General features: G+C 35.5%; 1 protein-coding gene across 6 annotated transcripts in view; it reads left to right on the top strand.

The window, feature by feature from the left end:
- BDP1 (B double prime 1, subunit of RNA polymerase III transcription initiation factor IIIB) overlaps window positions 1-16,232 on the top strand; it is an 81,388-nt gene that overhangs the window by 24,159 nt on the left and 40,997 nt on the right. For all 6 annotated transcript variants that reach the window (XM_044384132.3, XM_057307061.1, XM_026498821.4 and 3 more), the window contains 8 exons: window positions 1,239-1,383; window positions 4,966-5,124; window positions 8,204-8,363; window positions 10,292-10,386; window positions 11,094-11,295; window positions 12,060-12,172; window positions 13,316-14,420; window positions 15,509-15,696. In XM_044384132.3, coding sequence (XP_044240067.2) covers window positions 1,239-1,383; window positions 4,966-5,124; window positions 8,204-8,363; window positions 10,292-10,386; window positions 11,094-11,295; window positions 12,060-12,172; window positions 13,316-14,420; window positions 15,509-15,696 — 2,167 coding nt within the window. The remainder of the gene's footprint in view (window positions 1-1,238; window positions 1,384-4,965; window positions 5,125-8,203; window positions 8,364-10,291; window positions 10,387-11,093; window positions 11,296-12,059; window positions 12,173-13,315; window positions 14,421-15,508; window positions 15,697-16,232) is intronic.

Raw genomic sequence — 16,232 nt, forward strand, 5'->3', positions numbered from 1 at the left:
TAACTGGAGAGATTTTTCTCTAAAGTATGTTTCTGGGCCGCCTGGGTAGCTCATTGGGTTAAGTATCCAACTCTTGATTTCAGCTCAGGTCTTGCTCTCAGGTCTTGATCTTTTTTTACTTAAAACCAAACAATGATTAGAAGTCATAACAATGTATATAGTTAACTGTATATTGCTTGTGTCTCTTAATTAATCACAGGTGTTCTTGTTCTACCTCTACAAAGCACCTTTGAATCCACAATAAGTTATTTAATATTTATAAGAGAGCTACTGGAATAAGTTTTCTTCCCATCTGTCTGCGTGCCTTCCTTCCTTCCCTGCTTCCTTCCTTCCTTTCTATTTTTTTATAGCTCCCTTAGAATGAAGGCTTTTTGACACTCAGGATTTGCTAGGGAGTGAGGACTAAGAGATTCCGGCATTTTTAGTCTCTTAACAATTCATATGTAGATTACTTAAAGTAGATAACCAAGTAAATAGAGAAGAAGATAGTAGCAAACCAGAAAAACCTTTCTATAGAATTTAAATTTTATGTAGTTCAGTTTTACCAATATTTTAATAAATGAGTCTTGGTAGTAGCATAGTATAATTTATAGGTATCACATTATTATACTCATTTGTGGTTTTCTATTAAAGATATTACATAAAAGCAGAATAGTTCAGTAATTAAGAAGTTGAACTTTGGAACAAACAGACCTTGGTTTCGATTCCAGCTTTTTTGTTTGCTAATTATGACCTTAGGTAAGTCACCTAAGATCTTGAACTCAGGTTCTTTTTCTCTATAATGGGTTTACCCCCTTTTAATAGGACTGTTTTCAATACTAAATGAGATAATACATTTGGTGGGCTTAGTAAGTACTAAATAAGTGATAGCTGTTACTGTGTTATTAATTATGATTCTTCTGAAGGAGCAGAATAGGCGAGTCCACTTGTAGCTTCTTAACTAACTATAGAACAAGTTAATTTAACCATTTAAAATTTAAGCAAGATAAAAGGAGAATGCTACAAATTACCCAGGAAATTTGGGCTGATCCCCAAAACACAGTTACAGCTTACACAGTTGTAAGTTGATTAACTTTTCATTCATGTTCTAAATTTAAGATCTCTGCCTTGCATACAGGAACTTGAATGTGGAATGGATTAATGATTTGTAGGAAAAACACTGTTTTATGTAAATTCCTTTGTGCTTTAAAAAGTAGATGTTTTCATTTTTTAGAATAACATGCATTTTGTATTCATAGATAAAGGTCAGTCTTTAAGGCCTGAGATAAATGAAGATGAAGCCAATAAGGAACAGCTTTCTTGCATCCAAAACATGGATGACATTGTGGATTTATCCTCCAGTGAAAAAGCTGAGCAAAGAACCGACCCTATCCTTTTATCAAGGTATTTTTCTATACCTTTACTGTCTTGGTTTATATCTTCTACCAGTTACTGAGAGGGGAGTGTGAAGTCTCCAGCTGTAATTGTGAACTTGCCGTTACTCTTTTCAGTTCTATTTGTTTCTCTTCGTGTCTTTTGAAGCTCTTTTTAGGTGCAGAAATATCTAGAATTGTTGTATCTTGGTGAACTCACCCTTTTATCATTTGTGTGTATCATTCTGATATTGCTTTTTGTTCTGATGCTTACTTTGCTACAGCTGTCTTGTGGTTAGTGTTTCCATGGGTTTCTTTTTTTTCTTTTTTTGGTGGGGAGAGAGCAAGCACGAGGGTGGGGGGGCAGCATAGGGGCAGAGAGAGAGAGGGAGAGAGAATCCTAAGCAGGCTCTACTCTCAGCATGGAGCCCAACACAAGGCTCTTGATCTCACAACCCTGAGATCATGACCTGAGCCAAAATCAGGAGCGGGATGCTTAACCAACTGAGCCACCCAGGCGCCCCTGCCTGGCTTATTTCACCTAGCATAATGTTTTCAGGTTTCATCTGTGTTGCAGCATTTGACAGTAGTTCCTTCTTTGTATGGCTAAATAATATTCCATTGTGTGCATATATCACATTTTCTTTATTCATTCATCTCTCAGTGAACATTTAGGCTGTTTCCATCTCTCGGCTATTTTAAATATTGCTGTAATAAACATTGGAATGCAGATATCTCTTTGAGATCCTGTTTCCATTTCTTATAAATACTCAGAAGAGGGATTGCTGAATCAAATGATAGTTTTATTATTAATTTTTTTTTGACCTTTTATTTTTTTTAGGTAATCTACCCCCAATGTGGGGCTCAAACTCACAATCCTGAGATCAAGAGTCACATGCTCTACTGAATGAGCTGGCCGGGCACCCCTCTATTTTTAGTTTTTTGAGGTGCCTCTCCACTGTTCTTCACAGTGACTGTGGTGTTTTACCTTCCCATCAGGATGTGCACAAAGATACCAGTTTTCCATATGCTCACCAACACTTGTTATTTTCTGTTTTCTTTGTTTGTGTTTTGAAAATGGTCATTCAGACATACATGAGATGATACTTCATTGTGGTTTTGATTTGCATTTCCCTGATTAGTGATATTGAGGATCTTTACATACACTTACTGGCCCTTTGTATGTCTTCTTTGGAGACATGTCTATTCATTTCCCGTTCATATTTTTTAATTAGGTTATTTTAATTGAATTATAGGGATTCCTTTTATATTTTGGATATTAAGCTTGTGTTAGATATATGGTTTACAAATATTTTCTCCCATTCTATAGGTTGTCTTCTGACCTTGTTGTTTCCTTTGCTATGCCGAAGCTTTTTAGTTTGATACTGTCCCTCTTGTCTGTTTGTGCTAGCATATTCCTATAATTTGGAAGATAGTTTCTTTGAAGCTGAGCGCATGGACCTTGGGTCCTTCATTTGCTAGGTGATGGACATTTAAATTGTAACTTTAGAGATACAACTAATTTCATAAACTACACATAAAAGATACCATGACTCTTTTTAGGGAAAAAACAACCCTGTAATGACTGTTAAGATCCTTACTGGTTTTGTAAAACAGTGAGCTGATTCTAAAATTATTAATTACACAAGAGCAAATGGTCATAAGTGGTAAAGACAATTTGAAAAACAACATTTCTGGGGAGGAAATATATCAATACTTAAAGTAGTGTGTTACTGGCACAGGGACAAATTGACTCAGTAGAACTGAATATAAAGCCTAGGGGGAAAATTTAGGAATCTGATAAACGGCAAAGGTAGCATTAGAAATTAGTGGGTGAAGATTGAATGAGCTATTCATTAGATGGTTAGATCTATCTAATATTAGATAGTATTAGATCCTTATTTCACCTTGTGTGCTAAATTTCTGTTAGAGTAAAGGCTACAGGGACGCCTGGGTGGCTCAGTCGGTTAAGTGGCTGCCTTTGGCGTGGGTCAGAGTCCCATATTGGGCTCCCTGCCCAGCAGGGAGTCTGCTTCTCCCTCTGCCTGCCACTCCCCTGCTTGTGCACGCTCCCTCTCTCTCTCTGACAGATAAGTAAATTAAATCTTAAAAAAAGATTAAAGGCTACATGTGTAGAGCAAATCTTTAAAACTTTTAGAAGAAGGTGTTTGGACATACCTTTGTGATGTCAAGGATTTCTTAAGATGTAAGAAGCAAGACTTTGAAAGATAAAATTGATGAATTTGACTACAGTAAACTTAACTATTTCTTTTGATAAAAGGTTTTATAAAGAAAGTGAAAGGCAAGCTCCTATTTGGGGAGGTTTTATGTTTAATATCTAACCAAAAAATAATATAGAGAGAGCTCTTATTGATTAATTGGGAAAAGACAAACACTCAGTAGAAAAAATAAGGGGGAAAAAAAAAAGTCTAGCTAAATGTCATATGTGTTGAATCTGGGTGCCAGTTAGTACATGGCCATCATTTATATTACTATTAGTTGGACTATTTCATGATATGGCAGTCTTCTCTTGGCATACAGTGCTAACTGCAGCTTATGCATATTGGCACTCTGTCCTCGGATTTATAAAACTTTCCGTTAACAGGCTACCGTGCAGAGCAGGGCCTGCCTGTATAAGATTTTAATGAGAGATTATTCCTAAATATTGCTCTGATTTTACACATAGATTTGATTTGTCAACCCCATATAATTAAAATTTTTCATTTTGATTTCTCTAGTGGTATCCCATGCCTGTTAATTTGTGGCTACCACTTTCTCTGTAGGTACAGTTTTTTTTTTTGTTTTTGAGAGAGAGGGAGTGTGTGTGAGTAGGGGGAAGAGGAGGGGGGGGGAGAGAATTTTTTTTCTTTGTGGAAGGCATCTTTTTTTTTTTTTAAAGATTTTATTTAAATTCACGTTAGTTAACATATAGTATATTATTAGTTTCAGGAGTAGCATTTAGTGATCTGTCACTTGCATATAACACCCAGTGCTCATTACATCAAGTACTCATTACCTTACCTACTTAATGCTCATTACCCTATTACCCCATCCCCCTTTCACCTTCCCTCCAGCAACCCTCAGAGTGTTCCCTATAGTTAAGAATCTTAGGGATGCCTCGGGGGCTCAGTTGGTTAAGTGGCTAAGCGGCTGCCTTCGGCTCAGGTCATGATCCTGGGATCGAGTCCCTCATCAGGCTCCTTGCTCAGTGGGGAGCCTGCTTCTCCCTCTGCCTGCTGCTCCCTGCTTGTGCTCTCTCTCTTTGACAAATAAATAATATCTTAAAAAAAAAAAATCTTAAGCAGGCTCCACACTCATTATGGACCCCAACTTGGGGCTTGATTTCACCATGCTGAGATCATAACCTGAGCTGAAATCAAAAGAGTTGGATGCTTAACTGACCAAGCGACCAGGTGCCCCAGAAGGTACAGTTTTCAACAACATGAGACAAGAAGGATCATAGAAAAGCCAAAATATTTATATTGATAATTCCAAAATGTGAAGTATCATTTTCCCAACTGGTTTCATATATTAAAGAAATATTTTAAGTAGTTATTATAAAACGTGTATAACTAAGAATTCTTTTCCTCCTGAATTGTTTTCACTTGCTTAGTGGTCAACAAGATGCCACGTCATTAGCAACTGAAGCTTCAGAATCAAGCCCTTCAGAGTTGCCTTTATCAGAAGCTGGAATTAGCTCACTGTGTGAGGGGAATAATGTTGAAAGTAGTTGTACAGAAGAAAACAGTGTTGACCTAAAAAATAAATCATTGTAAGTATTTTACATGGTATGATTTTAAAATTTATTTTAAAAATTGTGATAATTTCTTATTTAAGAAATGATAATGTTGTTTTATTTAGGGTAAGAAAGGGACGGTACACCATTTAATATATAATTGTACTATGGTCTGATTGTGACGTAAAGGCTTATCACTTTATATTTCATTACAGTAAGATTCTCTAATATCTAATATATAACCATGATAGGAATTTTATGCACAGTGGTGACTTATGCTGATATTCTAAAATAATTGGGAAGCCTAAACATTTGCTGTTAGATACAGCTTTTACTTGGTTTGAGTCATTTTTCAATGTAGTAGATTTTTGATATTGATGACTTCAAAGAAATTATTATGTTTTCTAGTGTGCAGTTACTGATTAATATTTGCACTAAAAACAGAATAAAAGCACTATAAGAATCTGCCTTTGAAGAGATAATAACTCAGAAATTCAGACTTCCTTTTTGGGGCCCTCCTAAACTCCTCATGTAGGCTTAAAGGCTATTTAGTTTATGAATTCTTACTTATTTTCAGTAAAGCACAGTTACAGTAAGAATGAAACTTTCTTTTTTTTTTTTTAATGAAAATTTAGGCTTTGGAATAGGCAATATGGTCTTGTGGCTCAAACATCTAGAAGTATAAAAAAAGATACAGAGTGAAATAATCCCTCCTCCCATGTCCACATTCACTCTAAGTAACCTGTATAATTTATTTCTGATTTTCTTTCAGAGATTTAAAAAAAAAGTACTTTAAAGCTAATACAAATGTATGTTCTTTATATTTTTTCACTCTTCTTAAAATCCTAATGATTGTGTGTGTATACACACACAAACGATATACACACACATAGACACCATTTTGCAGCTTTTTGGTTTTATATTTTGATATCTTTGCCTAAAGATCTTCCTTATTATTTTTTAATAACTGCATAGTGTTCTGGTGTATACGAGCTGCTGAAGCGAGCACTTCATAGTGTCCTGGCATGTTGTAGATGGATTAGAGTTTATGTTATCAAAGCCCAACTGATGGCTATATAGGTTGTGTTTTTTAAACAGTGCTTAAAATCTTAAACCTCTGTCCTTTAACTTGTATGTAAGTACAGTGGACCCTTAACAACACAGTGGTTAGGGATGCTGACTCCTTTGCAGTTGCAAATCCACAAATAAATTAGACTCGTCTGAAACTTAACTACTAATAGTCTACTGTTGACTGAAAGCCTGATGACATAATTGGTTGATTAACATATATTTTGTATGTTACATGTATTATATACTGTAATCTTAGAATCAAAGTAAGCTAGAGAAGCAAAATGCTTTAACAAAATCATAAGAATGAGAAAATACATTTCTATGAGAAAATACATTTCTGGTACTGTACTGTACCGAGAAAAATCTGTGTATAAGTGGAATTACACAGCTTAAACTTGTGTTGTTCAGAAGTCATCTGTGTGTCTGTAAGGTAACTAAGAGTGGAATTGCTTGCTGCAATTATATATGTGTGTGTGTACACATGTACACATTTAGAATTTTGAGAGATATTTCCAAAGTGTTCTTCGTAAGAGTTATACTAGTTTATATTCCCACCAACATTGTAACAAATGTCTCCCTTAACAGAAGATGGTGTTTATCAAAACAGGGTTTATGCTGGTCTTGATAGATTAAAAAATAATACCTCTGTATACCATCTCCATCCCATGCTTTGTTTTTAATGAGGTTTTTATTTTAAAATTTTCTCAACCTAAGGAAAAGTCAAAGCATAGAACAACGAGCATTTGTATGTAATTCCCCTTAGATTCTCTGATTCCTACCGTTAGATTTGGGCTTGCTTGCACATGTGTGCGCATCTCCCTCCCTCCCCCTTAATTTGTATTTTTTTTAAAGCCTATTTAATTTTGTTTTTTTCTAAGTTCATATTCTTTGTCCATTTTTTTTTTTTTAAATTTGACGGACAGAGAGACAGCCAGTGAGAGAGGGAGCACAGGCAGGGGGAGTGGGAGAGGAAGAGGCAGGCTCCCAGCGGAGGAGCCTGATGTGGGGCTGGATCCCAGAACGCTGGGATCACGCCCTGAGCCGAAGGCAGACGCTTAACGACTGAGCCACCCAGGTGCCCCTCTTTGTCCATTTTTAAAATGATTTTTTTTTTTTAAAGATTTTATTTATTTATTCGACAGAGAGAGAGACAGCCAGCGAGAGAGGGAACACAAGCAGGGGGAGTGGGAGAGGAAGAAGCAGGCTTATAGCGGAGGAGCCTGATGTGGGGCTCGATCCCATAATGCTGGGATCACGCCCTGAACTGAAGGCAGAGGCTTAACCGCTGTGCCACCCAGGCTCCCTAAAATGAGTTTTTGATGCTACTGTTTGTAGAAGCTCTTTTTGTTTTAGGGAGGTTAGCCTTGTTCTGTGATTTGCAAAACATGCTTTCTTGGTTGGTCGTTTGACGTTGGACTTAGTCATGTAGAAGTTTTTGATTTTTATGTAGTCAAATTTCTCAATTTTTTTTCTTTTATGGCTCTTGAATTTTTAGTTAAACTTTATGAAGGCTTACCCCAACTCAAGGTTATGAAAAAATTCATCCACGTTTACTGTATGCCTTTATTTAACTCTGATCCATTGGAACATATTCTGAGTACAGTGCAAGGAGTGGAGCTAATTTTATTTTAGTTCCCAGTGTTAATTAGTTTTCCCATCATCATTGGTTTGATATTATTTGTAGCAATACATTTTTCTGTACTTCATCCTCACTGTTTTGAAATGCTGCCTTTTTTTATATACTACTTCCATGTGTTTTGAAGTCATCTTCTAAGTTTTCTTTTGTGTTTCATTTATCTGTTGAGTCACCTATCAGTACCATTGTTTTAATTATTGATGCTAAATAGTTTGTTTTTAGCATCTGGTAGAATAAGTTAGTTACCTTGTCATGGCTCTTGTTTTTCAGTTTTCTTTGCTAACCTTTCTGCTTCTGAGTGGATTTTTAAAGAATTTTTCAGAATTTTATTTGACTATGCTTCCATGTTGGTGTGATTTAAGTAATGTTCATTAAAAAAGTAAAAAATAAAAAATGTTCATTTTTTAGGGAAACTGATCAGTCAGGAAATGTTAAACTGATTGGAAGAAGACAACTACATAGACCTAAACCCAATCTATCAAGGGCAGTTGGGAAGAAATCTGTTCTTTCACAAGGTAAAACAGATGCAGAGAGCAAGAGTTTACATGCAGAAACTTCAGCTGAAAAGGTATGGAGTAAGAAGACACTTCATGGAAAATAAAATTAAATTTTCCCTAGGTAGTTGGGAATAAATTGTTTAGTTTGTAATTACATGGTAATATAAGTGATACTAAAACAAAGATACAAGAACTTACACATGAATAGTAAAAGTGTCTTGTGTCCTATTTATGCATTTAAGAACCTAGGGCGTATCGTTTGAAACATACTCGGTAGCGACAAATCTCTTGTTTACTTATATAAATTTTTAGAAATTAAAAAAAAAATTTTTTAAAGATTTTATTTATCTGTTTGAGAGAGAGTGAGAGCATAAGCAGCAGAGCGGCAGAGGTGGGGGAGAAGCAGGCTCCCCACCAAGCAGGGAATCCCCCCCACGCAGGGCTTAATCCCAGGACCCTGGGATCATGACCAGAGCCGAAGGCAGACGTTTAATTGACTGACCACCGAGGTGCCCCTACTTACATAAATTTTTTATTCAAAATATTTTTAACCAGGTTTCCATCAAATTGTATCCACAGCCCTTTCCCCAAACACGGACATATTCCTGTTCTTCATAATCTTTGTCTTTCTTTTTATGTATGTAAACATTTCTGTAGTTTTTAATCATAACATACATAAGATTCAAAACTTTTTTCTCTGAAACTTCTCATTAACCTTTTCTTGGGGTTAATCTTTTTAATAGCTACATCAGGTTAACATATTAATTTACCTAAGCATTTTTCTAATGTAGACATTTAAATTGTTTCCGTTTTTTAAACCTCATAAATAAAAGCAAATGATTTTGTAAATAGCACTTTCTTAAGGAAAAAAGCAGAGGATAAATTTCCAGAGGAGGTGTGATTAATGGGTCAAAGTATTTTAAATATTTCTTGACTTTGTTATGCATTGTCAATGACAGTTAAAAAAAAAGAATTTATTTACACTGGTATAGGCATTAAATGTATGTTCCTGTTTCTGTATATCTCTGCTGGCATTGTATTGTTATAAGTTTTTTATTTTTGCTAAAATACATTTTAAAATGTTAGCTTTTTTTCCCTCATATGTGAAATGTCTTTTTTATTATGCTTTTTATAATACAATCATATTTATTATAATAATGTAAAAATCGAGAAAATTCGGAAACTACAGATTATTGTAAAAATTAAGTTGAAAATTATCTGTGATTTCATTTTCCAGCTGCAACTAACCTTTTAGTATGTATCCTTCCAGGTTTTTACTTAAAAAATTTAGTAGTATTAATTCAATTTTGTATCCTTCTTTAGTTCTTAACATTTCATAAATATTTTTCCATGTTATTAAATATCCTTGAAAACATCATCTTAGTGACTTCATAATATTCTGTCAGTGGGTATAACTGAATTTAACCATTTACTCATTATTGGATATTTTGTGTGTTCACAGTGTTTGGCATTTTATATAATGTTCTAGTGAACATCTTTTACTTTGTCTAAATATTTACTTAGAATAGAGTCTTAGAAATGGTATTAGAGTATGAATATTTTTTTAATAGATTTTATTTATTTGAGAGGGGGAAGGGAGAGAGAGAGAGAGCACAAGCGGTGGGGGGGAGGGGGAGAGGGAGAAGGGATACTCTCCTCTGAGTGGGGAGCCAGACATGGGGCTTGATCCCAGGACCCCGAGATCATGACCCCAGCTGAAGGCAGATGCTCAACCAACTGAGCCACTTAGGCACCCTAAGTATGAATGTTTTTTAGGCTCTCTATTTCATATTGGCAAAAGGCTTTCCAGAAAGGATATACCAGTTTTTATTCCTGTCAATAATAGATGGGATTATATGTTTTATAATGTTCACAGTCGATGATTTATAAAACTCTTATAATTAGAAGAACAAAAAATGAAATGTCATTGTTTTAATTTCCATTTATTACAAAGTTTAGACTTTTTTAAGTCAATAAAATGTAAAAAATTGAATTACAGAATCATATGATGGAAAAGGATAAAGTGAATACATCGGACGTTTCTGGAATGGAGAATACAGAGAGAGAGAACCCAGAAGCTGAGACTGTATCTAAGTGAGTATTTAGGAAGTAGAATAAAAGTAGTAGCTTTTAAGAATGACTGTAACAAGTTCTCTACTGGATAATATCTGAATTTTATTTCCATTTAGTGTATTTAAGTCTTCTTTTAACTGTAGGTGTGTTGAAAAATTTCAGTAGTGCTCTTTATGCTACTGGAGAAATAAATTATCGTATGGATCCATTGGGTTCGCAGTTAAATTTCTTCTTCAACTTATTAACAGGATTTTAACATAATCTTGTTAGATTAATTAATAGTTAAGATACATGTTTCTGGATAGTTTTATTTATAGCAGGAGGTTTCAAAAGGGAATATTTAACTGGGAATTCAGATTCAGAGTAGGTCTTATTCTAATATGAATTTGAACCATCGGATTCTGGACTGTACATTTATGCCATAATCTTTGTCTAGTGCCCCGGAGGTGTACATTACAAACTAGTATTTTTAGTGGAGAATGGTATTGTCTGTCAAGTGTAGATTTGTCCAGTTTTGTGATGAAATGATTTTTATAGTTAGGGTTCTAGGATTATATCTGTCCCAAAGTGTTAAAGTATAGAAACAGGAGTTATCTAAGAGGATGTTTTTGAGGACACTTGTAATTTTTTTTTATATTCCAAATGGTTTACTTATTCATACCTTGGAGAAGGGAATACTGAAAGCAAACATGTGACTTCAGAATAACCATAATTCTATTCTTTTGTAGTTCTAGTTTGAGTCAAAAAATTGGTCTGCAGGAAGATGATCAAACAAAGGCTCTTAGACCAGCACGACTAATGAGGGGCCGATTGCAAAGGCCAAAGCCAAATGTAGGTAAAGCTGCTGAAAGAAAAGAAATTCTTGCATCACAGGAAAAAAATGAGGCCAACGTAAAAAAGAATGAAAGTGAATCCTGTATTGCTAGAGATGTAAGTACTCTGATTCTGGCCAATTTATTTGTTAAACAAGTACTTAAGCCTTCTTTTACCCCCTTCTTTAAACAGCAATACTGTACAATTGTGTACATTATATATTAAATTTAAAACCAAAATCTCAGAGCCAGCAGCTCTGCTACTTGTAAAGCCATTTAACTCTCAGCAGTCTGGATTTTGAGCATTTACATAATGGAGATCTGCTTTGATCTTATTACCTCATGTTTGACTTGCCTACACCTCCCTATCATTTAGATGTTTGAATTATGCTTCCTTTTTGAAAATATAGCTAGATATGTGAATTTTAGTTCTGGCTTAAACAGAGTAACATGTTAAATAGAATTCCAGGAACAAAGATGATGAATTTAGGTTATTTACGTAATAACTAGTTTTTGTGATAAGGGTAAGAGTTCAGATCATAGTTTGATTTGAATTTCTTTTGTTATAATTCTCAAGGTCTATGCTGTAATGATACTAATCAGAGGACAGACCCCTGGGAATAATTCTAATAGACAAGACTGAAGCACTGTAACTTGCTTTCTGATTAAGAGGAAAAGAATGGGGGCTTTGAGATAAGGTAGAAGGTGTAGCTTGTAAAATTTTTAAAGATACTTAACATTAAGAAGTGTTCTTTGAATATCATTTTATAATTTTGAAATGTTCACCATTTTCCTTGTACTAAAATTGGACAATATTTTCAATGCAGTTTTTTATAAATGGGTATTTCATTGTGAAACCTTAAAAATATGTTTGTTGTTAAGAGTCCTGAACAAGTAGAAGATCAGTCATGTAAAAATGCTGGCTTTGAAGACATCACATTACAGTCTGAGAAGGAAGATAATTTATTTCAAATGAATGTTAATGAATGTGTAAGGTAAGTATCATCTTACTGGTTATGTAATCTTTGAATTTTATATAAAGTTTTAGAAATATTTAATCAATTTTTAAAAAGCAAATCAGGTTGATATTTGTGTATCAAATGACATAATATTCACAAATATAATTTCACTTTTCAGGACAATTTATGTTACAGCTTTCATGTTAATTTCTCAGTTATTGGTGATTTGATGAGTTGATTTACTCATCATAAATTAGACCTGAATTAACATGCATATTAGATTAAATATCTATGTCCATATGAGAAATGCAACTTATTTTCTTACATTTGTTTCTTTGGGATTAGATTGATCCACATATGGCCTTTATTTAAGGTTCACATAAATTTTATGTAAAACCCATATGTAGAAACCCATACCTCTCCTGGCCACATGTCGCTCCTTATATTTGTTATTTCCCCTCTGGAGGATACCAAACAAAATTGATGGAATTATTGCTATACTTTGGAAAATGTTTTTCCTTTGGAAATAGTCAATGTACACAAAAGTAGTGAGAACAGAATAGTGGACTCCTGTGCACTACTATGTAGTTTCAACTATTACTAGTATTTTATCAATCTTTACATTTAAAGTCTGGTCTTTCTTATACTTTCTTGTTCAGATCATACTTCAGTCTGGCTGTTTGAGATGCTGGTCAAATCTGGCCATATAAATGTGTTGCTTAACTCTTATGGCAAGACATATGTCTGGATAAGACATGAGAGGGGCCAAGAGATAGGAATAGTAGACACAAGTTGGTTTAGCTCCAATGCAGAGGCCTGGAGACTCTTAGCCAGTATTTGGGAAGGATTGTGTGGGTGACAATTAGAGACTGTTCAGAGCCAGTTGACTATTACTCTAATTGACCTTATTGGTAGATTTCTCTTTATACACGTCTCTGTATGAGAAGATATATTTATTTTAAAAATTTATAATTTCAAAACATGGTTTTTTTTTTTCCCTTCTCCTTTAATTTTTAGGTTTTACTCAGAGATGCCTGAGGCTTTCTTAATCTATTTTTTACTTTTTTATTTGAGAATTCCTGGTCTTTCAGTAGTATTTTCTCAGCCATCCTTTCTTCAGCTGGCAGTATGGTTTAAAATTTGATTGTATGTGTGTTTTTTTTTAATATATATATATAGTATTCAAGAGGATAATAAAGTCCCAGTTCCAAAGACTCGATTTCAGAAACCAAAGCCAAATATAGGAAGAGGAGCTAGAAGAAGAGAAATTTTCTCAAAGGAAGAGGTGTCAGAGGAGATTGTTGCATCTGGGCAATTCACAGCACCTTTGAGAGAAATTACGAGAGTTGAAGAAACCTTACCAAGCGAGAGGATATCAATGGAGGCTAATACTACTAAGGAAATGGAGTCATATTTAAAAGAAACTGAAAGAGACAACCCTCCCAGAGAGAAGATACCAGAAATGATGGACAACACTGTGGAAATGGAGACAGATTTGAAAGAAACTGGAAGAGAGGTTTCCCCAGGGGACACTGTATCCGAGGTGTCTGATGTCACTGAGGAAACAGTGATAAATTTGGAAGACACTGGAAGAGAGGTTTCCCCAAGGGACACTGTATCAGAGGTGTCTGATGTCACTGAGGAAAGAGTGACAGATTGGGAAGAAACTGGAAGAAGAGAAATATCCCTACAGGAAAATGCCCCGGAGGTCAGCACTATAGATGAAATAGAAACAGGTTTAGAAGAAACTGGAAGCGAGGTTTCTGTAAGGGAAAATGTACCAGAGATGGTTGATACCACCGAGGAGAAAGAGACACATTTGGAAGAAACTGAAAGAAAAGAAATAGACACAGATGGAAAGGCCCCACAGGTCAAGACTCAAGGTGAAATGGAGACAGATTGGAAAGAGATTGAAAAAGGAACTTCCCTGAGGGAAAAGGTACTAGTGGGGATCAGTGTCATAGGGGAAAGGGAGATCGATTCGAAACAGACTGGAGAAAGAGACCTTTCCCTGATGGAAAAGGTGTCAGGAAAGACCACTCCTATTGAAGAAACAGAGGTGGAATCAAAAGAAGGTGGAGGAAACATTTCCTTGGAGAAATGCATATCAGAAGAGATGAGTGCTCCTGAAGAAATGGCTGCAGATTTGGAAAAAACTGGAAAAATAGACATTCCTCTAAGGGAGAATGGAGCAGAGGAGACTAGGACCTCAAGACAAACGGACACAGATTTCATGCAGAGCAGTACTAGTTGCTGCAGCACTGTGCCTTCACTAAATATCAAAGTATGTATTTTTCTGTTCTTTAGAAAAACTATTTTTCAACACTTTTTCAGAGAAAAATTATCAAAATAAAAACCGTGATTATTGCTTTTAAATCCCACAACATTTAAAATCTCTAAAAGCTTGAAGTCTTTCCCAGCCCTAAATTCTGTGTGTTAGGACCTTAAAGAAACTATGTATCTTAAAAAAAAAAAAACAAACTTAAAAAATATTTAATTGTGGATAACCATTCTTAATGTCATTTTGAAGTTACTCTTAGCTAAAAGGAATGTAGGGAATTGAACTGAATTAGTGCTAACTCTAGGATGAACATACATTAGAATTATTTCTTTTGACCAAACATCTTTTTCAGTTTTTATTTCCTGTCCCACTCCACTTTTATTTTATTTTTTAGATTATTTATTTATTTATTTATTTATTTATTTATTTATTTATTTATAGCGAGTGAGCGGGGGGCAGAGGGAGAGAGACAATCCCAGGCAGACTCTGCACTGTGGGTGGAGCCTGACATGGGGCTCACTCTTAGAACCTTGAGATCATGACCTGAGCTGAAACCGAGTCGGATGCTTAACTGACTGAGCCACCCAGGTGTCCCCCACCCCCACTCCACTTTTAAATTTTATTTTATTTTATTTTTTAATTTTTAAATTTTAGGTTATTTTAGAGAGTGAGAGAGAATGAGAATAGGGTAGGGGCAGAGGGAGGGAGAGTGAGAGAATCTAAGGCAGGCTCCATTCTCAGCATGAAGCCTAATGTGGGGCTTGATCCCGCAACCCTGAGATCATGACCTGAGCCGAAATTGAGAGTTGGATGCCCAACTGACTAAGCCACCCAGGTGCCCCTAAAATTTCCTTTTATTAAGTTTTCCAGTGGGGCTGCTTGGCTGGTTCAGTCGGTGGATCTTTTTTTTTTTTTTTTGCATGGGACTCTTGATCTTGGGGTTGTAGGTTTGAGCTGCACGTTGGGTGTACAGATTACTTAAAATCTTTAAAAAAACCCAAAAGTTTTCAGTTACTTGAAGTTCACACAATTGTGACATTTTCCATTTGTGCCAATTTACTGTGGTTAATTTCCTGTGACTATTCCTCTAGAACGTTAGCAGTGAAGTACCATCCATGGTGCATAGACCTGAAGAAGAAAAAAGAAATTCTGAAAAGGAACTGTCAAATCACTTGAGTTGTTTGAAGACTTCTTTGCAGACTTCTGAACCTGATAAAACAGAAGACCAGGGGATGCTATCTCCAGATGTTCCAGAGCAGTTTTCAGATACTAATTTAAGGTACAAGTATATTGGTCTGTGTGCTTTTAAAGACAAAGCATCTATTTTTTTAATGTTTTTAATTTATTTATTTATTTATTATTTTTTATTTTTTTAAAGATTTTATTTATTTATTTGACAGAGATAGAGACAGCCAGCGAGAGAGGGAACACAAGCAGGGGGAGTGGGAGAGGAAGAAGCAGGCTCATAGCGGAGGAGCCTGATGTGGGGCTCGATCCCATAATGCCGGGATCACGCCCTGAGCCGAAGGCAGACGCTTAACCGCTGTGCTACCCAGGCGCCCCTTAATGTTTTTTAAAACATTTTTATTTATTTGAGAGAGAGAGAGCAAGAGCAGGGAGAGGTAAGGAGAGGGTGAAGCAGGCCCCCCTGCTGAGCAGGGAGCCCGATGGCGGGGCTTGATCCCAGGACCCTGTGATCATGACCTGAGCCAAAGGCAGATGCTTAACTGACTGAGCCACCCATGCGCCCAAGATGAAGCATGTAAAGTTATATTTTCAGATATCAGTAAGGTTTCAAACATATCATCTATAGCA

This window comes from Ursus arctos, unplaced genomic scaffold (genome assembly GCF_023065955.2).
Source record: "Ursus arctos isolate Adak ecotype North America unplaced genomic scaffold, UrsArc2.0 scaffold_5, whole genome shotgun sequence".
Classification (NCBI taxonomy): Eukaryota; Metazoa; Chordata; class Mammalia; order Carnivora; family Ursidae; genus Ursus; species Ursus arctos.